Genomic DNA, 27,176 nt, shown 5'->3' on the forward strand with positions numbered 1-27,176 from the left:
TAAGTGGAGAGTGCTCATTCACCACACCTGGGAAACTGAAGCTACTTCAACTTGATGATGAGTTGTGGACTTCCAAGATTCCTTGCTCACAGACCACAGAAAAATTATTGGTGATCTCAAACAAAAATTACCTTATAGACATGATATAGGGTTTTGGACTTATGCCGTGTTGAGAAAATAAGGTGAAATTCTTTACGTTTCGCAGAGAACTCTGCTCTGCGTCATCAGAAGAAAATCTCGACTTTCCACGAGAAAGGCTTCTAAAACAATGAGGCTTGAATTTAGACGTTACCCAATAGAAGTGGAAATGGTACGTTCATTCATCACCAGATGGCTCCCCAGACGCGGTACAGCGCTAGCGTTCGAAGCGGAAACTGACGGAACCATCAGAATCAGTCTGAGAGGATCCATAACATAACCGGTGTATGCACATATGAAGGTATGGCATTGACACAAGCCTGGAATGAAACATCTGGTGATGAGGAACGTACAAATTTAGAAAACACTGAAACGAAATAACAATAGTGAAGGGACAGGGGAGGGAAACTACCTACGTAAATCCTTAATGGCTGGCAGTCTGGCTCCACTGCTAAATGGTTAACATTCTGGCCTTTGGTCACAGGGGTCCCGGGTTCGATTCCTGGCAGGGTTGGGAATTTTAACCATAATTGGTTAATTCCTCTGGTACGGGGACTGGGTGTATGTGTCATCTTCATCATCATTTCATCCTCATCACGACGCACAGGTCACCTACGAGAGTCAAATCAAAAGACCTGCACCTGGCGAACCAAAGTCCTCGCACACATCCCGGCACTAAAAGCCATACGACTTTTTTTAATGGCTGGCAACCAGGTATTACTTAATTGATAGCCAGTGTCCCTGTTGAAATTGTTAGGATTTCTACGTATTTCCACAGCTTCCTGTAGTGTCTAGTGTGAGCAAGAGCTCGAGAATCTTGGAACATGACATCATGACCCGACGATAGAGCATGATCAGCTATTGCTGATTTGTCTGGCTGGTTGAGACGACTATTACATTCATTTTCCTTGATACAAGTACCAATCGACCGGCATATTTGGCCAATGTGTAGCTTACTGCAAGTACAGGGAATTTCATATACAGCAGGATGTAAAAGTGGGGACAATATGTCCTTGGTTTTACATTACCTTATTAGCTGGGAGTCCATTATTCAAACCTGAGCAGAGGTTTGTAGTCATCAGTCAGTTTCTGTGCCTTTCTCTTATTTAACCCCTGCAAAACGCAAGTACCACAAGAATACCACATTCTTTGTTGGGCTTCAAATGAGCACATTAATTCCATTTGCTCTCTAGTACAAGAAAAATCATCATGTATTGCATTTCTAGGACTTACAGAGGATTCAACTTACCTACAAATAAGGTGGTCACAGACATTAGAGTAACGTTGAAAAACAGGGATTATCAGGCATGGTGCTCTTTCCATGGATTCAGTGCAACCTTGTTTAAAGAATATCCTCCAGTCAACAGATGGCTTACGACTAATATGGGACTTACAAGCTCTGAGTGTCAAGATGCCTTCAAAATGCAGTGCACCGGGCAAGTGGGCCGTGCGGTTAGGGGCGCGCGGCTGTGAGCTCGCATCTGGAAGATAGTGGGTTCGTGCCCCACTGTCGGCAGCCCTGGAGATGGTTTTCCATGGTTTCCCATATGCTGGGGCTGTACCTTAATTAAAGCCATGGCCGCTTCCTTTACACTTCAGTGAGACTGAAATTCTTGTCCAAGTCCCTGGCTTTTGTCGTCATGGACAGCTTTTAAGAAATAACAGACACCATTTCATATGGGAGATGATTGCTAAAGCACTCGTTAATAAGAACTTTGAAGTTCGTGAGGAAGATCACTGCATGCCTGAAGGTTTAAGGACTCACTGAATAGACATCGTTGTGCAGGACAGGACAAGGGGAAAAGGTATTATAATTGACCCTGCAGTGCGCTTCCTCGTTCGGCCGGCAACTGTTGGCCAGGAGAAAAAGGAAATGTATGAGCCAACAATGAGCAGCTTCCAGGAGGCATGTAATATTAAAGAACTGCTTGTGTTGGGGTTGATGATCAAAAGCTGTAGGATAGGCCCAAGATCTGTTGTGGATTTTTTCAGATCCTTGGGATCCAACCGCTGATTTGCAGGGGTGTTGCACTCTACACTTTGAAGTTGTCAATCCAGATACTGGGGAATCCACCTGTATAACCTCAAGAATTAATACATAAGCATATAAGTCTCCTGTAATTGCACCTTTCCTGTTAAACTTTTCTTTCCAGTTTTCTCATCTTACTGAACTACAGTTTCAATGTTCAATGTGTAATGTATATCGGTATACTTTGTCTTAGTCTTATATGCATGTTCACAATCTGAATACACTACAAAAAATCCAGTAACAATGGAGATGTTCAGTACAAGAGCTTCTGAAGTAGAAAGATAATAATAATAATAATAATAATAATAATAATAATAATAATAATAATAATAATAATAATAATAATAATAACTTTATTAATGATAATCCCATTTCACAACACACACAAAACACAAACTACAATGGAAGGAAAGAATCAGTGAAGTATAAGAAGAAAAAATGTACAAATGTATATAGGTTAGTACTAGTAAGCACAATAAAGTAATTATCACTTGTGGAGATTGTGTAGGTGATTTCTGAATTGTGACAATGAGCAGTTAAATATATCAATATCCACTTTGTTTATCAATCTTGTCATTCTTTCAGTTTGTCCATGTAATGCATAGTTAGTTCTGTACTATTTTGTGGACAGTGTATGATTAAACCTTTTGCACCTGTTGGTACATGGAAATTTATTTTTTCTGGTCAGTTCATCAAAGAATGTAGCAATAGGGAACATGCATGATCCGGGGTTTTAATTAAAAATATGCTAATCTGATTCAAAATTTCATGCAGAATTCAAAAATGTGATCAGAATGTACAAATAATAACTCCAAACATGATAAAAATCTACGAAAATGTCACGTCACGCAAGTACGCGATCTCATTGGTCTGACGTCATCGTACAGGTTGACTGAATTAGCAGACGAAATAACACGTAGTGCGCTGTGAGAAGCAGGATACACTTCGCGTATTTCTACTTTACGTTAGTGTCTAGTATTATTAAATTCGAAGTCTATACATCGGATAATAATCTGCGTGGTATATTTTAGACTTAAAATGAATCCTGCGCAGACAGTGAGGCAGAAAACTTATAAATGGTGTAGAGTTCCGATGTGCAATAGCACATCGCATACCATACCAAACAAATTGTTTATACATGTTCCAAAGACGCTATAAGTAGGGAGAAATGGATTTGGGCGAGCCGGAGAAATGCTGGTGATATATCGGGAAAGTCTACAGTTTATTTTTTTGAAGATTTTAACGTAAGATGAATTTGTTTGAATTTTCAAATCACTTTTCCATGTCCGCTGTTCTAGTGGTAAAACTTTAAATTGTAATGCATGATGCTTTATTTAAATGCTTCAATTACATCTTGGAATATGAAAGTAATAAACAGTGCATTAAATAATGCTGATTATTAAAGTATTCTCCAAACCTAACCTGTGTTTTGGGTGATCCATGTCAAGATAATAAATCAAAGGGGTTATGAACCATTTTGACAGGTCTAATTCTACCAATATATCTTGGCATGGGACAGTTATGTATGTCTTTATTAATGAGCTTAATTGGTAAAGAAATTTAGGCTATATCTAAATACTCTATAAAGCAACAAAGAATAGGCGTGTACATCATGAAAGGAAACAACGTGAATTTAACAAATGTATAACTCTACACAAAACCAATGCTTGTTTGTTGGGGTCTTATAAGTTATCAATGCTCAATTATAATAATTATCATAATATTAATGAAATAAATACCATAATTGCACACAGGTGAAAATAGTGATGTAGGTGTTTAAAATATTATCCAACTTAGCCTAAGTTTTAGGTTATACAAGCCAAGTCAATAAACCGAAGGGTAAAAATACCGCGCGAGTTGGCCGTGCGGTTAGGAGCGCGCAGCTGTGAGCTCGCATCAGGGAGATAGAAGGTTTTGAACCCCACTTCTGGCAGCCCTGAAGATGGTTTTCCGTGGTTTCCCATTTTCACACCAGACAAATGCTGAGGCTGTGCCTAAGGCCACGGCCGCTTTGTTCCCATTCCTAGGCCTTTCCTGTCCCATCGTCGCCATAAGACCTATATGTGACGGTGTGACGTAAAGCAAACAGCAAAAACAAAAAAAAAAAGTAAAAGTCACAGCACCCAAAGACATTCCTGTATTGAGCGACTAAAATGTCACCAGGACACTTTTCTTTCCTGATATGCTCAGCTTGTTAAAAGCCAAATGTAATTAATGTTATTGGCTTCACGCCCCGCTAACTACTTCTACGATTTTCGGAGACGCCGATGTGCAGGAATTTAGTCCGGCAGGAGTTCTTTTACGTGCCAGTAAATCTACCGACACGAGGCTGACGTATTTGAGCACCTTCAACTACCACCGGACTGAACCAGGATCGAACCTGCCAAGTTGGGGTCAGAAGGCCAGCACCTCAACCGTCTGAACCACTCAGCCCAACTTGTGAAAACTAGATGAAGTCATATTTATCTTTATCATGTTTAACTTTTTCCCTCCACAAAGATATTTAATTCTCTTTCATGGGCCCCGGAAGTGGGTAGGCCAGTTGCCCCAACCATAAATCTTTTTTTTTTTTTCAGAAATGATAGGTTATAGACCTACAGTACTATGATCTTTCTTTCTTTCCTTCTTTCTTTCTTTCTTAATCAGTTTATCCTTCAGGGTTGGTTTTCTCTCGGACTCAGCGAGGATTTCACCTCTACCACTTCAAGGGCAGTGTCCTGGAACGTGAGACTTTGAGTATGGTGATGAAACTGGTGAGGAGGGCCATTACCTCGCCCAGGCGGCCTCACCTGTTATGCTCAACAGGGGTCTTGTTGGAGGATGGGAGGATCGGAAGGGATAGACAAGGAAGAGGGAAGGAAACGGCCGTGGCCTTAGGTGCCTGGAGGAGAAGTAGGAAAATACGAAAAACCACTTCGAGGATGGCTGAGATGCGATTCGAAACCCTTCTACTAAGTTGACCTCCCGAGGCTGAGTAGACCCCGTTCCAACCCTCGTACTATTTGTTTTCAACTTTCATGGCAGAGCCGGGAATCGAAACCGGGCCTCCGGGAGTGGCACACATTAACCACTACATCACAGAAGCGGAGGACTAGTACTATAATGCTACCTATATGTTTATGTTAGTGCTGAAATCCAATTTCTTACTTTACTAATGCTGAAAGCCCGAAAATGTAATGTTATTCTTTAATAGGGGAATCAGTCTAGAAGGAAATGTTGAAAGTGATGTGATATCTATCCAGGTTCGTTGTTATCCTAATACTATGGGTTACAGTACATTGCACGTATATAAAAGACGCCACTTACAAACTTGCTTGTTATCCGCTAATTTCTGCGGCCACAAAAGTCACATTTTTCAAGAATGATGACATCTACACATGGTAGATTGTCTGACTGTGCTGTTTTGAACCTTTCTTCTGACATTTCGAAGTTATTCGCGATCATGATTAATAAACAATCGGCTTTTAGCAACGGCTGATGCACAACGGCTGGTAGAGCTCCATGCGGTACTGGATCGTGACGTCACAGCGCGCCGCTTACGTCAGAGGCCGTTTCACTCGCCTAGCGGAAAGGCACTATTAAATATTTTTTTAATGGTTTAAAACAAGGCAACATACCACAATGTAATACGTTTACGTACTATTTCATTGGTGTACTTTTCAAAAAAAATATTTTTGAAATAGATGCATGTTCCCAATTCATGGCATTGTGACTGACTATGCGGTTTTAATGTCTGTTGTAGGGCTATATAATCAACATTATCATTTGGGAACCCTGCTCTGAATGAATATAAACAAAAATTTTGTACTGAATCTGATCTGGGTTCTTTGCTGATGTATGGTATTCAAGTATAGCACAAGCCATGGATACAGAAAGCAAGTGATAGGAAGCTAAGTTAGAAAATTCTCTGGAATATCTAGTTATGCAACACAGTCTTTGGAATGATTCCTTACAAATATTTCCCATAAGTTCATTAAATGATAGATCACAACTGAATAAAACACTAAGGCCATTAACTTGTGAAACAGGAGATATGTTATTACTAAATTTGTACTGAAGTGAAATTTCCTTCTGGTTTCTTTAAAAAGATACAGTATTACGGGGGCTGTTTTCTTTTTCAACCTAATATCATGCATGTAAGTAAACAAGAGGTAATCGGGAGCCAGATCTGTGCATTGTGTGATCACGCAACATCCCCTCCGCAACCTCTGCCACTGTCAGCTCCAATGTGCCAGTCATAGCCAAGCTACAGGCAATTGAACATGGCCACTAAAATCGATACTCCCACCAAGGGTGAGCTACAAACTGTGATAAGTTTTCTGCAATCTGAAGGATGTAGCGTTTCCGAAATCCATTGCAGAATGAGTATACCATAGTGTTATGGTATGGTGAAAACTGTATGAGTGGTGGTAGTATACAGGAATGGTGTTGGAAAGTTAAAGAAGGGCGAACTAACATCCATGACGATGGTGGGCAAGGATGCAGGTTTGTCACTACTGTACGCATAGTTGAGTGTGTTGATGAGTTTGAAGGCATGGTTGGGCGGTCAACGCTTCTCCACCAATGAAGAACTTCGGAGGCTGTCCAGAGGCACCTTACGTCACTGGTGGCAGACTTCTTTGCAGCGGGCATCACAAAGCTGATGTCACGATATGAAAATGCCTAAAAGGTTTTGGCAATTATGTAGAAAAAATAACTATGAAACTACTAAACTTTTAGTAATAAAATCATTTTGTTATGTCAATGTGTATTTTATAGCCCATCGGAGGTTGAAAAAAAAAAAAACAGCCGTCGTATTTTACATTTGTCTTGATTAAGTTTCAACCCATTTTGCGTACAGTACTTGTTCAGATGATGCAAATCATTAAACAATGATGTGGGCAATTAGCTTTCGTTTTTTAAAATGCATCATCAGCAAACAAAAGCAATTCTGAATTTTGTAATATATTATTATGTCAATCATGTATAGAGTAAAAAGCATGGGAGCAAGGTGAGATCCTTAGTAACTCCATTGCCGGTGGTAACAATAATAGGCTCAGAAAAATAATTCCTAACTTTAACAATCTGTATGCGATTTTTAAGATGTGATTCAAACCATTAAAAGAGAGATCCAGGAATAATTAATGAACAAGGGGAGTGTTTATGTGAGGATCTTCAGAAGGCAGAAGTATTCAGTCAGTAGTATGTAAAGGTTGTTGGTTACAAGGATAATGTCCAGATAGAGGAGGAGACTAATGCTATAGAAGTATTAAAATTTACATATGATACCAATGACATTTACAATAAGATACAAAAGTTGAAAACTAGAAAAGCGGCTGGAATTGTTAAGATTTCTGGGGAAATACTAAAGACAGTGGGTTGGGATATAGTACCATATCTGAAGTACTTATTTGATTATTGTTTGGTTGAAAGAGCTATACCAAATGAATGGTGAGTTGCTATAGTAGCCACAGTGTATAAAGGAAAGGGTGATAGATATAAAGCTGAAAATTACAGGCCAGTAAGTTTGACATGAATTGCATGTAAGCTTTGGGAATGCATTCTTTCTGATTATATTAGACATGTTTGCAAAATTAATAACTGGTTTGATAGAAGGCAGTTCGGTTTTAGGAAAGGTTATTCCACTGAAGCTCAACTTGTATGATTCCAGGAAGATATAGCAGATATCATGGATTCAGGAGGTCAAATGGACTGTATCGTGATTGACCTGTCTAAAGCATTTGATAGGATGGATCAGGGGAGACTACTGGCAAAAATGAGTGCAATTGGACTAGACAAAAGAGTGAATGAATGGGTTGCTATATTTCTAGAAAATAGATCTCAGAGAATTAGAGTAGGCGAAGCTTTATCTGACCCTGTAATAATTAAGAGGGGAATTCCTCAAGGCAGTATTATTGGACCTTTATATTTTCTTTTATATATATATATATATATAAGATATGATTAAAGATGTGAAATCAGAGGTAAGGCTTTCTGCGGATGATGTTATTCTGCATAGAGTAATAAATAAGTTACAAGATTGTGAGCAGCTGCAACGTGACCTCGATAATGTTGTGAGATGAACAGCAGGCAATGGTATGTTGATAAACGGGGTTAAAAGTCAGGTTGTGAGTTTCAAAAATAGGAAAAGTCCTCTCGGTTTTAATTACTGCATTGATGGGATGAAAGTTCCTTTTGGGGATCATTGTAAGTACTTAGGTGTTAATATAAGGAAAGATCTTCATTGGGGTAATCACATAAATGGGATTGTAAATAAAGGGTACAGATCTCTGCACATGGTTATGAGGGTGTTTAGGGGTTGTAGTAAGGATGTAAAGGAGAGGGCATATATGTCTCTGGTAAGACCCCTACTAGAGTATGTTTCCAGTGAATGGGACCCTCACCAGGATTACTTGATTCAAGAACTGGAAAAAATGCAGAGAAAAGCAGCTCGATTTGTTCTGGGTGATTTCCGACAAAAGAGTAGCGTTACAAAAATGTTGCAAAGTTTGGGCTGGGAAGAACTGAGAGAAAGACGAATGCTCGACTAAGTGGTACGTTATTACATGAGATAAAATTCATTTTTGGGTCCGTATTGAAAGTATTTGTATAAATAACATTCGTATGTTTTTATTGTTCTCCCACCTGTTCAGTACAATACAATCTTAAAAGTTAGGACTTTGTCCTTATCAAAATGTTAACATCAAATTAATACATTGGATGGTACATGTTTCGCCTATCAATAGTAGGCATCATCATCCATTTTATACCTGTTTGGGAATGACTTATGGATACTGTTAAAAACTATGTCTTGTAAAATGGATTAGAGATCGTTAAGCAACTATTACAATATAAAATGTGGTATATTATTACATAACAATATTTGACTCAAATATTAACACAAATAGGCGAAACATGTACCATCCAATGTATTAATTTTATGTTAACATTTTGATAAGGACAAAGTCCTAACTTTTAAGATTGTATTGTATTGAGTAGGTGGGAGAACAGGTACGTTCCGAGTTGTCAACGGAGAGATGGCGTGGAATGACATTAGTAGACGAATAAGTTTGATTGGCGTCTTTAAATGTAGGAAAGATCACAATATGAAGATAAAGTTGGAATTCAAGAGGACAAATTGGGGCAAATATTCATTCATAGGAAGGGGAGTTAGGGATTGGAATAACTTACCAAGGGAGATGTTCAATAAATTTCCAATTTCTTTGAGAATTTTTAAGAAAAATCTAGGAAGGCAACAGATAGGGAATCTGCCACCTAGGTGACTGCCCTAAATGCAGATCAATATTGATTGATTGATTGATTGATTGATTGATTGATTGATTGATTGATTGATTGATTGATTGATTGATTGATTCCATAACCTGTTAGTTTTTACAACAAGATATTGTGGTCACCAGTGTCAAAAGCTTTTGAGAGGTCTACATAAATGCAGTCCACATAAAATTGATTGTCTATTGCATCTAAGAGGAACTGATAAAATAAAAGAAGATTGCTACAAGTTGACTGTCCTGAAAGTATCCATGTTGCTCATCAATGATGATATTTCTAAAGGGAGGTGTGATCTTGTCAAGAATTATTGAGTCAAACATTTTGGATATATGAGGAGAAATTATAACTGGGCTATATTGATTTATGTCAGTTTTATGACCATTTTTGAACACTGGACTAATGAATCCACTTCCATTCTTGTGGGAAAACACTTTGGTTGAATGATGAGTTGAACAGATAAAAGAGTGCCTCACATAAAATAAATGAACAGTTAGCTAATAGGACTTCTTACTCTCGAGAAAATCGCTCAATGTTTAAAGAGATAAGCACAAGTGGTCTTGAAAAAGACCAATCTTCGTGTAGTCCTTTTGGATAGAGCTCGGTTGTGAAAGGATCAACCGTCAGCACATTTCGTTGTATCGTCTGATGTTGCCGAGGGTACACTCGATTGCTATTCATTTCTTGTACGTCTATGATTGCGATCTTCGTGGAGGTTCCTTTCATGTAAAACAAAAGGGAGGACGACCAAAGAAGCTCTTCAATGTGATTTGGAAACAGAAAATCACTGTCTTCAAGATCCCTTCTCCATGGTTGAACTTGAAGCTGCCATGTCCAGCATGAAGATATTCGAGGCTGCTGGTGTCGATGACCTATGAATTGAGCAGATAAAGAACTTTGACCGTAAAACACTGGAGTGGTTACTAAGCCTAATTAACATATGTGCCGCCAAGTTACACATCCCTAAAATTTGGTAGAAATCTCAAGTCATCGCACTACTCAAGCCTGGGAAAGAACCAAAAGAAAAATTCTCGACCTATTTCCCTGCCATGCCATACCTTCAAGATACCAGAACGTCTGGTTCTTAACCAAATCAGTATCATCCTTGAAGAGAAGTTCATCCCACAACAAGCAGGATTTGCTATAAGCTGCCCAGTATGCCATATGGAACCGTAGTGTAGTTGGTAACGGTGTGGTGGAGCGGGCTTGCACGTCAGGTGGGAGTTCATGTCCGGGGCGAAGATTACAAAATGTTGAAATATTTGTTTAATACGTTCTGTACACGATGTATTTTAAATACACACTTTCATGCAAATTGTGTGTGAATGTGTTTGTGGCCCTATGAAGGGCTGATTGGTTAGCAGGCCGGACACATACAGACCGGAAATAATGGAAACACAACTGCCCTGACAACGTTTTATCGGAGCAAATGCTCGATGTGATGACCATTTTGGTTTATGCACATTCGGGCCCAGTGTCCAATAAATCCTCTTGCATGCTGAAGCATTCCAGGTGTAATTGCTTGGCAGGCATCCGTGATTTGGCGGAGCTGGTTGGGGTTTTCCGGCGCTTGAGTGTAAACGATGTTCTTCAAATGTCCCCACAAGAAGAAGTCTAAGTGTGTTAAATCTGGTGGTATGGCAGGCCAAGAAACACGGCCTCCTCGTCCTATCCATTTCCCTGTCAGTTCCTTGTTCAGATGGTTACGAACGGGCAATGTGGTGGAGCTCCATCCTGTTGCAACCACGTCGTCAAACAATCGTGCAAGGGTACATCCTCCAGCAGCAGTGGGAGTTCCTGACGCAAAAACTGTAGGTAGCGTGGGCCCATCCAATGGCCCTCAAAGAAATATGGTCCAATCAGGCAATCCCCCAAGATTCCACAACAAACATTCACTCCTGATCGTACTTGATGGGCCACTTATCGCACCCAGTGAGGATTGACCGGACTTCAGTAGTGCATGTTGTGGCAATTGACGTTCCCATTATTGTGGAAGCGTGATTCGTCCGAGAACAAGATATGCGATACGAATGCTGCATAATTGTCCAGACTGCCTAATAGCCACCGACAGAACTCAAGCTTCGAAATCCCGCCCATGGAGCTCTTGGTGTAGTTCAAGATGGTATGGGTAAAATTTATGTTCATGCAGTATTCGCCAGACAGACGACTGGCTGATGTTCACCTGTTGTGCAATCGCTCTTGTATTGATGTGTGGATTACTACAGGCTGCCTCCAGAACGGCCTCTTCTGTTTCATCCGATGTAATGGGCCTATCACAGACTGGGAGCAGGTCAACGTATTCCTCTGTGGAAAACATGCTGAATGACAGCAGAGATTACAGTACATTCAGTCCCTAACCAGCAGAGTATGCACAGGGCACAAGATGAATAACAGCATCATTCTACTGTTTGAATGTGGCAAACGTGAGCCTATGTTTATGTATTTTAACATCATACCGATGCAAAAATATTTGAACAATGCAGGATTCGAACCGCCGCTGGCACATTCCATCGATTGCTAGGCGAACGCCTAACCACATCCGCTATGCTACACTACAGGAAACATGCTAGTTGAACGACGAGAGCAGAGTGCATATGCCATCTGGTTTGGTAGCACTGTTACCTAGTTTTATGCATTGAATCCCCTCTTCGTTACACCCGGTCACGAGGCACAACACATTAACATAGTAACAGAGTAAAAGGACGTTGCTACATGATTTCAAGGCGTCATGTTTTGCTAACGGATGATATAACATTTCTCTAGGGTTTAGAATCGTGTGCAAAATGTGCTCACTGAACATTAGTACCATGCAGGGGAACAGCCACCCTATAACCAAGTGCACGTTAGTTGGGGCTGCTGAATTATTTTAAAAAAAACCACACACACACAGGCAGGGGAAAAATCCAAACCCCATGAAATAAGGAATGTACAATACAGAAATTTTCGCAATATATTTGCTGAGATAACATATTTAATTGATTAAAGGTACAAGACTATCGGTTAATATCTGCACAAGAAGAGCCATTACTAATGTGCCATGCTGGTCCATGAATAACTGGTGTAATCGCCTGACTGTTGATGCTTGCATGGATTGTGTCATACAGATGCTGGATGTCAGCTTGTGGGATGGAGTTCCATGCCTGTTGCACTTGGTCGTCGACACAGGGACGGTTAATGCCGGTTGTGGATGACGCTGGAGTTGTCATCCAATTATGTCCCATACGTGCTCGACTGGAGACAGATCGGGGGATTGAGCTAGCCAAGGCAATATGTCGAGACTGTAGAACACGTTGGGTTACAACAGGGGCATAGGGGCCTGAATTATCCTGTTGGAAAACACCTCCAGGAATGCTGTTCATGAATGGCAGCACAACGGGTCGAATCACCAGACGGATGTACACATCTGCAGTCAGGGTACATGGGATAACCATGAGAGTGCTTCTGCTGTCATAGGAAATTGCTCCCCAGACCAGAACTCGTGGTGTAGGTCCAGTGTGTCGACACCACAGACAGGTGGAATGCAGGCGCTCACCTGGCCTCTACCAAACCAACACACGGCCATCACTGGCACCAAGGCAGAGCCAGCTTTCATCGGAAAACACAACGGACCTCCACTCCATCCTCCAGTGAGCTCTTGCTGGACACCACTGAAGTCACAGACAGCGATAGTTTGTGGTAAGGGGAATGCATGCTGCAGGGCATCTGGCCAGGAGGTGTCCTTCAAGTAACCGATATCGAACAGTTCATTGCGTCACTGTGGTGCCAACTGCCACTCGAATTGCTGCTGCAGGCCCAGTCTGCTGTGCCACAGCCATATGCCGAATATGGTGGTCCCCTCTCTCGGTGGTGCAACGGGAACGTCCGGAGCCCAGTCTTCTTGCGTGCGTACCGTCTCGTGACCACCGCTGCTAGCATGCATGCACAGTGGAGACGTTACTGCCAAGTCATTCTGCAATAGCATGGAAGGAAAATCCACCTTCACGTAGCCCTATTATACGGCCTCGTTCAACCGCAGTGAGCAGTTGATACTGGCATCTTCGTTGTTGTAAAGGCATTTTTGAACCACTCTAAATCACTCCATCCAGTCTCACAGGTAACTAATGCTCTCACGCAGTACAGCCTGTATTTAAAGCAAACCTGATCTGCAACGTCTTGGGGCCGTTAATAGCACCACGCTAATGCAATTTGTGGAAAATTTGAATCAGCGTCATCTTTCAAATATATAAACAGGCCTACCAACGTTCATTAATCTAGCACAGCCCCTTCTTGGTGTTTGGATATTTTTTTTCCACCAGTGCATATATATATATATATATATTAAGAAAACGCAAAGGTCCAATAATTTTTCTCTGCAGGTCTCCCCTCCTCATCATTACAGGATCAGATAACACTTCACCTACTCTAATTCTCTGAGTTCTATTTTCTGGAAATTTAGCCACTCTTGTGTCTAGTCCAACCCTCATTTTCTTCTGTAATCTCCCATGATCTACCGTATCAAATGCTTTGGATAGATCAATAGCGATACAGTCCGTTTGACCTGCTGAATCTAAAACGTCTGATGTTGTGCTTCACTGGATAACCTTTCCTAAACCCAAACTGCTTTCTATCAAACCAGTTAGTAATTTTGAAAGCGTGTCTAATATAAATAGAAAAAGTGCTCGCCCAGAACTTACAAACAACACAAGTCAAACTGACTGGCCTGTAATTATCTGCTTTATGTTTGTCTCCTTTTCCCTTGTGTGCTGCGGCTACTATTGCGACTTCATTTAGTATTGCTCCTTCATACAAACAGTAATCAAATAAGTGTTTCGGATATGTTACTGTATCCCAGCCCATAGCCTTTTAATATTTCCCCAGAAATCTTATGAATTCCAGCTGCCCTCCTTGCTTTCAACTTTTGAATATTTTTGTAAATGTCTCTATTATAGGTAAATTTCATTAATCTGCCAGTACTAGTCACCTCCTCTATGTGGACATTATCCTTATATCCAGCTACCTTTACGTACTGCTGACTGAATACTTCTGCCTTCTGTAAGCCCTCACATATACATATACTCCCACAATCATTCCTAACTCTATTTATTTTTAATCTGCAGCTCCTTAATCTCTCTATTTCCCTATTATAATAATGTAGTGGATCCTTACCTTTCCTTACCAATTTTAAAGGTACCGGTTTTCACTCTCCTCGACAACAGCTTTAAACACATCCCATAGGCTGTTTGCAGTTTTATTTACCATCTTCCTTTGATTATAACTGATTTTTTAAAATTTCCCCACGCCTCTCTTATTGCCTAATAGTCCTACTTTTTCACCATTCCTTTCTATCACATTTATTTTTAACTGCGACAAAGACAGCTTCGTGATCACTTATACCATCTATCTCTTCAGGCTCGCACACAACACTTGTTATGTTTTCAACTAGAGGAAATCAACTGAACTTCAGCAATGCAGCATCCACCATACTCTACTTCTCTCTTCCTTTTGTTGAAAAGTTATTCTGTGCAAGGAGATGTGTATCTTTGAATGTCAAGCTAAGAATAACTAAGCTCACAGGTTTAATGCTGTACTGTATGAAGCTTGTGGATTGTTGTATTTAATATTTTCTTGATATAAGGCTTCATTAACAAGTTAAAAAAAAGCAGTGGTGTAAAATAGGATAGCTATTTGAACCACATTTACCAGTATGTTCGTATAAAATTAATGTTAGACATATTCCAAATGCAGCTTTTCAGCTACTTTAAATTCCTTGTCAACTTAATTCCTTTTTTAATCGGCATTGACAAAAGCGCACTTCCAGACAGAGTAGTTGAAGGACCGTTTATTTTTATTAATAGCTGGATATATGTGTATGTTAAGCCCAAAGGATGGTTGGATCCTCAATAGCTCCACCATGAGCCATCATAAATGGCCTAAACATTGCCGAAAAGCCAAACTTAATGACAAAATCGTAAAGCATCTGTGTTCTTGAACCTTTGCATCAACTTTTTGCACCAAGTCTTCAGTAATAAGACGGTTGCCCACTGCGCCTCTCGCCATGGACATTAGTATGGCCTTCTTTTAATGCTCTAACCCATTTTCTTACCATTCCTTCACTCATAGTGTCTTGTCCACATACTTCACTAATCTGCCAGTGTATTTCAACAGCTTTTACGTGTTTTGCATTTAGAAAGCGAATCACAGTGCATATTTCACACTCGGCAGGACCGTTAATTATCAGAGGCATTTTCAGCATGCATAAACAAACGTAAATACTGGCGAATGCTTCCATAATGGCGTTTGTGGCTAACCTGCAGATGTATGTACTGAGTTCGAATGCTCTCAATGATGACCGAAACGCTGCAGCACCCACATTTAAAATTGGTACTTATTTAAACATCATGCTTCGTATTTTGTCCGGCCCAGGAGCTGTACCCCTGCACAGTGCGAATGCACTCAGCAATTCCCACTCCGTAAAAGGCACATTAGAGGGATACGAAGCACTTGAGGTGAATGGCTGTAGATGAGTCTCTCTCTCGCACTTGATGGGCAGAAATGCAGGGTCGTATCTCCCAGAGCTGGACGTATTGCTGAAATGTGACGTGATGTGATCTGCAATGACTGAAGAGATCGTAACTATATCTCCATTAATGGAGATTTTGGGGACTGAGGAAGTGTTTTGGACCCTGACAATACGGCGGAGTTTGATCCACACTTGTGATGATGGAGTATGTGCCATTATAGAAGACACATACTTTTTGCAAGTAGCTTTCTTACTCTCTCAAATCAAGAAACGGACTTTAGGATGGAGGCGCTTATACACAATAATAATATGTGGGACCTACGGGTTCCACCCTCATGTGAAATGATTCACACAATCTACCATGATGGTAAAATGCATATCGGAAACTACCCCAGCCGGTAAAATCTGGGGCCAGTTAGAGTCTGGTCTAAACAGGGCATTGGATTCTCGAGGCCCTGCACCATCGTGTTGGGATCAGTTGGAGGATCCCTCACCCCGCAAGATCAGAACCAAGGAAAAAATCACTTCTTTGGTACAATGAATGTCAATACCCTCCTAAGAGTCGGTAAACAGATGGAACTTATCAAAGAACTGGAGAGATATCAGATCAAGCTACTCGCTGTACAGGAAACAAGATTCCAATCAAATGAAGTATCTATGATGGGCAAGTACAAGATAATAAAGGGACAACCAGCGATCAGGGAATATAAAATGGATAATAAAAGAAAATCACCTTCAATTCTAGGAACAGCATTTTTTGTTCACAGTTCAATTATAGATGCAATCATTGATTTTCGATCACCTTCCCCTAGGCTTTCCATCTTAACCTTGAAGAGTGAAAACAAATCATATGCAATCTTCAATGGACATGCACCTACTAATGAGGACAATAAGAAAAATCCAGATAAAGTCGAGGAATTCTGGTCTCTCCTGGAAAAAGAGTTGTTGGAAACTCCGGAACATGTGATTAAAATATTAATGGGTGATCTTAATGCTCAGGTTGGCAAGGAAAGAAAATACAAGAAAATAGTTGGCAGTTATCCTGGGCATATAAGAACCAATAGAAATGGGGAAAGGCTTATTGAAGTGTGTGAAGCATTCAATCTCAAGTTAATGTCCACCCAATTCAAGAAAGGAAGAAATTAATGACATGGCATTCACCAAATCCCATGTTAGGGGAGTTCCAAATAAACCATGTAGCCACATCGAGCCCGGCAGAGATTTTGAACGTTAAAGTGCAAAAAGGTGCAAACGTAGATTCTGACCACTACCTTGTTAGGGTCAAGATAAGGTTTATTCCAAAGTCCTTCAAGAGACTTTCACCCAAAATCAAAAGATATCGAACTGATGAACTCAAGATAAACCAAGAGATTGTCGAGAACTATCAACGAGAGCTTGAGGTCTTGGAATCTTCGAATTGGGACGAAATGTCAAGGAGTATTCAAGAAGCAGCTGAAAAGACTATAATGATCGCCAAAAAGAAGAAACATCCATGGTGGAATGACGATTGTGAAGTAACGTTACGGGAAAGGTCTAAAGAATGGAATAAATGGTGTACTAATCACAGGAATTTCGAAGACTTCAAAGAACAACAGAAACACACAGCAAAAATTCTTCGAAATACGAAAAGAAAGTACGAGAAAGAACAGCTGCGCAACATAGAAGAAGATTTCAAGAAAACAACACAAGAGATTTCTATAGAAGGTTTAAAAACAAAATCAAAAAATTCTCCTCTGGTAATCTATGTTTTAAAAGTGAACAAGGGAAACTCATTATTGGTGACAAGAAGAATTGCGAGTATCTGGCCAACTATTTCCAGAATCTTCTGAACTGTGAACCTCCTGAAGATGGATTGCTGTTTGGAGAGCCTCAATTCAAGTTGAAGGATTCATTTCCACCAAATAAGGAAGAAATTAGGGACATCATTAAGCAACTAAAAAACAAAAAAGCTCCTGGAAAAGGTTCAATTACTGCTGAGTTATTCAAATTTGCAGGTGAAAATATAGTGGAAAAACTAGAGGACTTATTCACTTTTATTTGGGAGAAAGAAGAAATACCAAGTGATTGGAAGAATGCACTCATTCATCCTATACACAAAAAAAGGGGACCAAGCTAATGTCAACAACTACAGAGGACCGAGCTCGATAGCTTCAGTCGCTTAAGTGCGGCCAGTATCCAGTAATCAGGAGATAGTGGGTTCAAGCCCCACTGTCGGCAGCCCTGAAGATGGTTTTCCGTGGTTTCCCATTTTCACACCAGGCAAATGCCGGGGCTGTACCTTAATTAAGGCCACGGCTGCTTCCTTCCAATTCCTAGGCCTTTCCTATCCCATCGTCGCCGTAAGATATATCTGTGTCGGTGCGACGTAAAGCAAATGGCAAAAAAAAAAAAAGGAAAAATATAGCAACTACAGAGGTATCCCCCTTCTTCCTATAGCATACAAAATCCTATCCAAAGCATTGCATCAGAGGCTTGAAACACATCTAGATAAACAAACTGGTGAATACCAGGCCGGGTTCAGGAAAGGACGTTCATGTGCTGAGCAGATTTATATTCTGAAATCACTTATAAAAATAAGATCAATGAGAAATCAGAAGAGGACAATCATAACCTTCGTTCATTTCAAAAAGGCATATGATTCCATAGATTGTGGAGTGCTCATGAACGTTCTGCAGGAGTTTGGAGTGGATGAGAAATCTCTGGCCATAATTCGACAATCTCTTACAAACACATTTTTTCTCAAGTCAAATTTATGGGCGAACTCTCAAATCCATTTGAAATAAAAACGGGTTTGAGGCAAGGAGACAGCCTTTCTCCACTACTCTTTAATTGCATTTTAGAAAAAGTTTTTTAGGGAATGGAGGTTGAGAATGACTGAAAATGGAATGAAGAATGGGATAAAGGTAGGTTGTGGAAAAAATGCGATGATGTTGGACTGCCTTGCATTCACAGACAACGTCGTTCTTATTACAGACAACCGTCAAACAGCCAGGAAACAAGTTGAAGAACTACAAAATTTTGCAGTCAAAACAGGGTTAAGAATCTCTCGAAAAATCGGCATTCATGGATTCTGTAAAAAAAAAAAAAGACAACACGGACAGGCTTGTTACACTGTATGGGGATATCCAGCATGTGCAAAAATTTAAATACCTGGGAGAAATACTCACCCCCAGTAGAGATGAAAATGAGGGATTAAAGGAGAGGGTGAGAAGGATGGAGTTGGCATTCACACTATGTCATGACACCTATAAGTCCAAGTCCCTCTCAATTCAGGCCAAGTTAAAACATTACTGCACAGTTGATAGAACAGAGTGCCTTTATGGAGCAGAAACCTTGATGAGAATGGCTGACCCAGTCCTTGATAAAAGAGAAAGAAGATTGTTACGAAAAATCTTAGGCCCAGAAAGTCGACGAGTGACCCAAACACATTTCGGTTAAGATCGAATTTGGAGCTCTACAAGACAGTAGAAGGAATCACGACTTTGATGAGGAAAAGGAGACTGATGTTTCATGGGCATATCAAAAGTATGAACCCTGAGAGATTGGCCAACAGGATACTTCTTCTATAGGAAAAATGGGAAAAACAACCGGGATGGCTTACACAGGTGCACAATGATTTGACAGAAATAGGCATCAAGGAGGAGGATATGAAAGAAAGGACATCATTTAGGAAGAAAGTTGCGGGAATGAGGGATGCGTCTGAAGAGCAACATGCGAAGCCACGGAACATCTTGGTGGAAGAATGAGCAAGAAGAAGTCAAAGACTTAAGAATCATTGGCGAGAGTGTAAAGAGAAGGGTATTAGTCTGCGTGATAGAAGGAAGATTGTGTAAACGTGGCCATATCGATAAATATATATATAATATTAGCCTTCATAGGATTCCACTGATAATGCTTAAAAGCCTGTCGGGCTGCTGCAATTTCATCAGTCCACCATGGAACCTGTTTCTGGCAGGATATTCCGGACAAGGAAGGAATTGTTTCCTCTGCAGCAGCCAGAATGCCAGTTGAAATTCAAGAAACATTGTCATCAACAGACCCTGGCACTTTATCAGTCATCACTGAGTGTTCGGAAAACTTTGTCCAATTTGTCCGTCAAAGTAACCAGCTCTTTGGTACTTCAGACTGTCTTTGATTCAAGAGCATGGGAAATATCAGGAAATGGTCATTATATCGTGTACTTGCCACCATAACAGGGGAACTAGCACGCAGCTGCACAAGGTGACATCCAGGTAGGAGAATGTGATATGGGTAGATTCCCCTGTGTTGAGTACACAAAAATCAAACTGGTTGATCAATCGTTCAATGAGCCTCCCCATAGTGCAGATTGATGGAGAACCCCAGAGGTTGTTATGGGAGTTCACATCTCCCAGCAAGCGGAATGGAGGAGATAACTAAGTGATCAGATCTTGGAGTTCTTGCATATGAAGATCATAATCCTGTGGAAAGTACACATTGCACACCGTTGACATTACAGGCAACAGAGCGCAAACCGCAACTGCGTCAGTTTGAGTCAGTAGTGGCACGTCTTCACTGAAGATTTTGGAATGGACTAGGGTACAAACACCTCCACTCACTGCGCCACCAACAGTTACTCAGTCCTTATAGTAGAGATCCCTCTCATAGTCGTGTCATGTCCAGGTTTCAAACGAGATTTCTGTAGACAGACTATGGTGGCTGAATTGATGGACACCAACTGGTATAACTCAGCTAGACAACAGTGGTAACTATTGCAGTTCCATTTGAAATAGTACCAGTGTGTGGATGAGTAGTAACACAAAATTAGGACAATTGCTTGTCCTTCTTTAGTCTTTCTATCTGCCATTCTCCGCCATCATTTTCATCATCACCATCCACAATGATGAGTGGTTCCACCTCCATTTACTCCTCAGATGAGAGAGACACCACGACTGAACACTCTATGGATGGAGAGCCGTCTGATCAGGATTGGTGGTTCTTCCTCCTGGGAGAGCTCCGTTCCTCAGAAAGTGATTGAGTAGTGGGACGTCGAGATAGCTCACTGCTGCCCACTGTTTTCGCACCTTTTGGAGAAGGGCTAGCAGATGATTTGCCAGGGTTTTTTGGGGATGCAGAGACCTCCAATCATGTTGGAGAAGGCTTCTACTCCACCTTTTGAGGGAAGCACTGGGGCTTCACTTTCTCCTTCTTAGTGTGGGCATTGGTAGGAGGACTGGAAGACTTTCCCAGCCCTGGTTGGAGAAGTTATTACCCCTGCCTTGGTAGGAGAGGACTTCCCAACCGAACAGGCACACTGCGTCTGTACAGCATGTGTTCAAAATGTGCCCCCTCAAGTCTCATGAAGTGTTCATAATGGCCCTCTCTGTCGGCATGTTGATGAAAACAGGTTGCTGCCAGGACACTAGAACTGACTGTATCTTCTTGTAATTTGTGAACATTTCTTGGTGGTTCATCCGATTGGAAAATGGATTATTTCAGTATCTGCAGGCATGAGATCTGAAGAGTGGGAAGGGTACAGGAATTCTGCTGTATGGGAAAAGTAAGTGATCTCCAAAGTGTTGTTGCAGAAGGCCAAGTGTCCCCCTCGTGGTATGGGCTAACTCCATCTTCCTGCATCCATTCTTGTTGCAGTGGCAGGTTTCTGGTGATATTCAGTATTGTTTGATATTTCAAGTATGTTTTAATTTCAATGCTGTTTGTTTTGCTGCATACCGTGTAACTAATAAAGAAACTTCGACTGTAACAAGTCAGTGTTTCAGTCTCTCATAGGTAATGATAGCCCTTTTGAAACCATTCAAATTATACTGTTTGTTGCCCCCTAATAAATTTTTCTTACAGTCATTCAAATCTGTATTGTAAAAATAATTTTCTTGTTTCTAGGTTGATGATGGGTTTGCTGCCTCATGTTCAGCAAAAGTTATTGCATTCTCAGTGAACTGTTTTATGAATCATAATACTGGTAAGTAGGAAATGTAATTATTAATGAAAAGACATGTTCAATATTAATGAAAAGACATGTTAAAATGTTCAAAGGAAGCCTTGGGGCTATATGAGAGCAAAATGAAATTGAAATATTAATAATTAATATGAAATTGGTTGTGGCATCATACACAACCAATAACCCGACTCAAGGGAAATAGGGTCACCTTTCTCAAAATGAAATTGAAATGTTAATAATTAATATTAAATTGGTTGTGGCATCATACACAACCATTAACCCGGCTCAAGGAATATAGGGTCAGTGCTGATAAAACCAGATGAGCTCTATAGAGAAACTGAAGTAATAGATGGTATTAGTGATCATGAAGCTGTTTTTGTCATAGTTAAAAATAAATGTGATAGAAAGGAAGGTCTTAAAAGTAGGACTATTAGGCAGTACCATATGGCTGATAAAGCAGGCATGAGGCAGTTTCTAAAAAGTAACTATGATCGGTGGAAAATGGTAAATAAAAATGTAAATAGACTCTGGGATGGGTTTAAAGCTATAGTTGAGGAATGTGGAAACAGGTTTCTACCTTTAAGTGTGGTAAGGAATGGTAAAGACCCACCTTATTGTAATAGAGAAATAAAGAGACTAAGAAGGAGGTGCAGACTGGAAAGAAATAGAGTTACAAATGGCTGTGGAAGTAAGGAGAAATTGAAGGAATTTACTGGAAAATTGAATCTAGCAAAGAAGTCAGCTAAGGATAACATGTTGGCAAGCATAATTGGCAGTCAACAAATTTTAGTGAAAAATGGAAGGGTATGTATAGGTATTTTAAGGCAGAAGCAGGTTTCAAGAAGGACATTCCAGGAATAATTAATGAACAAGGGGAGTGTGTGTGTGAGGATCTTCAAAAGGCAGAAGTATTCAGTCAGCAGTATGTAAAGATTGTTGGTTACAAAGATAATGTCCAGATAGAGAGGGAGACTAAGGCTAAAGAAGTATTAAAATTTACATATGATAACAATGACATTTACAATAAGATACAAAAGTTGAAAACTAGAAAAGCAGCTGGAATTGATAAGATTTCTGGAGATATACTAAAGACAATGGGTTGAGATATAGTACCATATCTGAAGTACTTATTTGATTATTGTTTGGTCGGAGGAGCTATACCAGATGAATGGAGAGTTGCTATATTAGCCCCTGTGTATAAAGGAAAGGGTGATAGACATAAAGCTGAAAATTACAGGCCAGTAAGTTTGACATGCATTGTATGTAAGCTTTGGGAAGGCCTTTCTGATTATATTAGACATGTTTATGAAATTAATAACTGGTTTGATAGAAGGCAGTTCGGTTTTAGGAAAGGTTATTCCACTGAAGATCAACTTGTAGGATTCCAGCAAGATATAGCAGATATCTTGGATTCAGGAGGTCAAATGGACCGTATCGCGATTGACCTGTCTAAAGCATTTGATAGGGTGGATCACGGGAGACTACTGGCAAAAATGAGTGCAATTGGACTAGACAAAAGAGTGACTGAATGGGTTGCTATATTTCTAGAAAATTGATCTCAGAGAATTAGAGTAGGTGAAGCTTTATCTGACCTTGTAATAATTAAGAGGGGAATTCCTCAAGGCAGTATTATCGGACCTTTATGTTTTCTTATATACATAAATGATATGAGTAAAGGAGTGGAATCAGAAGTGAGGCTTTTTGCAGATGATGTTATTCTCTATAGAGTAATAAATAATTTACAAGACTGTGAGCAACTGCAACGTGACCTCGAAAATGTTGTGAGATGGACAGCAGGCAATGGTATGTTGATAATCGGGGTTAAAAGTCAGGTTGTGAGTTTCACAAATAGTAAAAGTCCTCTGAGGTGTTTTTTTTTTTTTTTGCTATGGGCTTTACGTCGCACCGACACAGATAGGTCTTATGGCGACGCCTCTGAGTTTTAATTACTGCATTGAGGGGATGACAGTTCCTTTTGGGGATCATTATAAATATCTAGGTTTTAATATAAGGAAAGATCTTCATTGGGGTTATCACATAAATGGGATTGTAAATAAAGGGTACAGATCTCTGCACATGGTTATGAGGGTGTTTAAGGGTTGTAGTAAGGATGTAAAGGAGAGGGCATATAAGTCTCTAGTAAGACCCCAACTAGAGTATGGTTCCAGTGTATGGGACCCTCACCAGGATTACCTGATTCAAGAACTGGAAAAAATCCAAAGAAAAGCAGCTCGATTTGTTCTGGGTGATTTCCGACAAAAGAGTAGCGTTACAAAAATGTTGCAAAGTTTGGGCAGGGAAGAATTGGGAGAAAGAAGAACAGCTGCTCTACTAAGTGGTATGTTATGATATAGATGTTTATTCCCATAGAGAACATGAAATATTTGTCCTGAATGAGTAAATTTATAATACCAATATAATGGTCCGTTATTGGACATTATAAATTTTCCAGCTAACTCATTCTTGGTTGCCTGCATTTCGCCTTCATGTGCTAAGTTGGGCTCATCAGTTGGTCCTTAGCACACTTACCAAGACGCAAGGCTAGTGCATACCGTGGAGGCCACTGCGTAGGCTACTTGAAGCCACTAGCAGTGCCAATGCACTATGAGAGACTATGTCTCACCTCCAAAGATTGATGCCTGCCTTGCCATCAGATGATATAGGTGTTTATTCCCATAGGGAACATGAAATATTTGTCCTGAATGAGTAAATTTATAATACTGTACCAATATAATGGTCCGTTATTGGACATTATAAATTTTCCAGCCAACTCATTCTTGGTTGCCTGCGTTTTGCCCTCACGTGCTAAGTTGGACTCATCAGTTGGTCCTTAGCACACCTACCAAGACGCAAAGCTAGTGCATACTGTGGAGGCCACTGCATAGGCTACTTGAAGCCACCAGCAGTGCCAATGCACTATGAGAGACTATATCTCACTTCCAAAAATTGATGCCTGCCTGGCCATCAGATGAAATAGATGTTTATTCCCATAGGAAACATGAAATATTTGTCCTGAATGAGTAAATAAAAACATTCGTCTTGGTCTTCCATGGTTTCCCATTTTCACACCAGGCAAATGCTGGGGCTGTACCTTAATTAAGGCCATGGCTGCTTCCTTCCCACTCCTAGGTCTTTCCTATCCCATTGTTGCCACAAAACCTATCTGTGTCGGTGCGATGTAAAGCAAGTTAAAAAAAAAATTAAAAAAATTTCTTACCTTTACCATCATGAAAAGAGATGCTGAAACCAGCCCTTGAGAATTGAAAAGATGTAAAGAAGAAAAAAAGAAAGAATTGAAAAATGAAGAATAGGCTGCAATGTGCAGTACTATATTCAACAGAAATTAGATTAAACATGAAGTATATGAACAGGTAGGGAGGGCGCTGTTTGATTAATCATTAATATCACATCAAATTGACAGCTATGGTATGTTCTTATAAGAGAACTGTTTCCTTTGAATGCGACCTTGAACAAACCTGAAAATCTACAGTTTCGCCTTACCAGTGCGTGGACCTAATCTTTCAGCTTTCCCTTTCCCGCCCCTCTCTCATCAACACTTGTATGGTTCAACCCAAGAGCTTTCAAAGTAAGTCTGTGAATTATTGTTGAGCTGTCCTGATGTGTTATGTGCATGACTTACAGTATCAAATTTGTGCCACATGAGTATTCTCAATTTATAAGGTCAAGTTCAGTGTGAGTTTTATTTTCCATATGTAATGTTCAGCCTATTTTTACAGCCAAGTGCTCTTCCTGATGCCAAAGCTGTGTGGAGGAATGTATTCACTATTGTGTGTTCCTGTGATGGTTCGTTATGTGAGGTGTTCTATGTTTTTGAAGATGTGTAATAAAATGAACATAAACACCCAGTCCTGAGCTAAGGGCATTACCCTCTTTGGGTTGGGGACGCAGATGACGAATAAACCCACACTATCCCCTGCTTGTCATAAGAGGTGACTAAAAAGGCGACGAAGGGGTGATGGATCTTAAACCATGTGATTACCTGTGATTAGTACCATCATGCAAGGAACACCATGGGTCGGCTTTACTTGCGATTACTACCACTATGTGAGTAACACCATGGGTCTGTCATTAGTATCATCGTGGGTGGGTCACTATGGGTTTACAGTACCTGTGATTAGTACCACTATATGCAGAACACCTTGGGTTTATGTTGCCTGTGATTAGTACTACTATGTGAGAAATGCCACAGGTCTGCGTTACCTGTGATTAGTACCATTATGTGAGAAACACCACGGGTGTGGGCGTTGCCTGTGATTTGTACCACTGTATGAGTGACACCGTGGGTCTGTGTTGCCTATGATTAGTACCACTATGTGAGGAACATCAGGGTTCTGAGCAGCTCCTGTAATTTGTACCACTATGTGAGGAACACCATGGGCTGCATTACCTGTGATTGGTACCACTATGTGAGGAACACCGCGAGTCTACATTACTTGTGATTAGTACCGCTACATGTGGAACACCATGGGTCTGTGTTGCCTGTGGGTGGTACCATAGTATGCGATAAACTATGGGTCTACATTGCCTGTGATTAGTTTCACTATGTGAGCAACACCATGAGTATATGTGGCCTGCGATTAGAGCCCCTCTGTGAGGAATACCACGGATCAAGCGGTGTCCGTGATTAGTCCCACTAAGTGAGAAACACTAGGGGTCTGCATTGCTTGTGAGTAGTACCCTTATGTGAGGAACACTATCGATCTATGTTACCTATGAGTGGTGCCATTATGTGTGATATACTATTGGTCTACATTACCTGTGATTAGTACCTCCATGTGAGGAACACCATGAGTCTACGTCACCTGTGATTAGTACTACTATAGGAGGAGCATCATGGTTCTGCTTTACCAGTGATTATTACTATTATGAGGGGCTTGTGACCTGGATTTTGGAGCCCTTTGGACAACAAGCATCATCTTAGAAAATACAGCATTGTGAATTGTATCCACTGATATTTTGGATTCATTGTCATTTTTTTCATCATTCGTTTTAGAGTCTAGTCAGTGGATACATTTTGAAATTTTAATTATCGTTTCATTTTGTTGCACCTTGTACCATTAGGGGCCAGTGACCTAGCTGTCAGTAGCGGCGATTGGGAATTAGAAGTGGGGAAGGCAAACAAATATACAGACAACAGAAAGTAGCCGGGTTGAGGGATATGACGGGTGGGGGGCGTACACATCAAAACTGAACCAACAAGCAAAAAATGGTAAGTTTTTGATGCTCTGTGAGCGAATTTTGACAGAGAAGTAAAGGTTGACAGTTTACTAACTTAAGTGCGGCAATAATAGTTTTTTGAGATTTTG

General features: G+C 40.4%; 1 protein-coding gene across 3 annotated transcripts in view; it reads left to right on the forward strand.

Moving 5' to 3' along the window:
* Ipo9 (Importin 9) overlaps positions 1–27,176 on the forward strand; it is an 839,375-nt gene that overhangs the window by 336,908 nt on the left and 475,291 nt on the right. For all 3 annotated transcript variants that reach the window (XM_067141231.2, XM_067141230.2, XM_068226247.1), the window contains one exon: positions 21,792–21,870. In XM_067141231.2, coding sequence (XP_066997332.2) covers positions 21,792–21,870 — 79 coding nt within the window. The remainder of the gene's footprint in view (positions 1–21,791; positions 21,871–27,176) is intronic.

This window comes from Anabrus simplex, chromosome 2 (genome assembly GCF_040414725.1).
Source record: "Anabrus simplex isolate iqAnaSimp1 chromosome 2, ASM4041472v1, whole genome shotgun sequence".
Taxonomy (NCBI): Eukaryota; Metazoa; Arthropoda; class Insecta; order Orthoptera; family Tettigoniidae; genus Anabrus; species Anabrus simplex.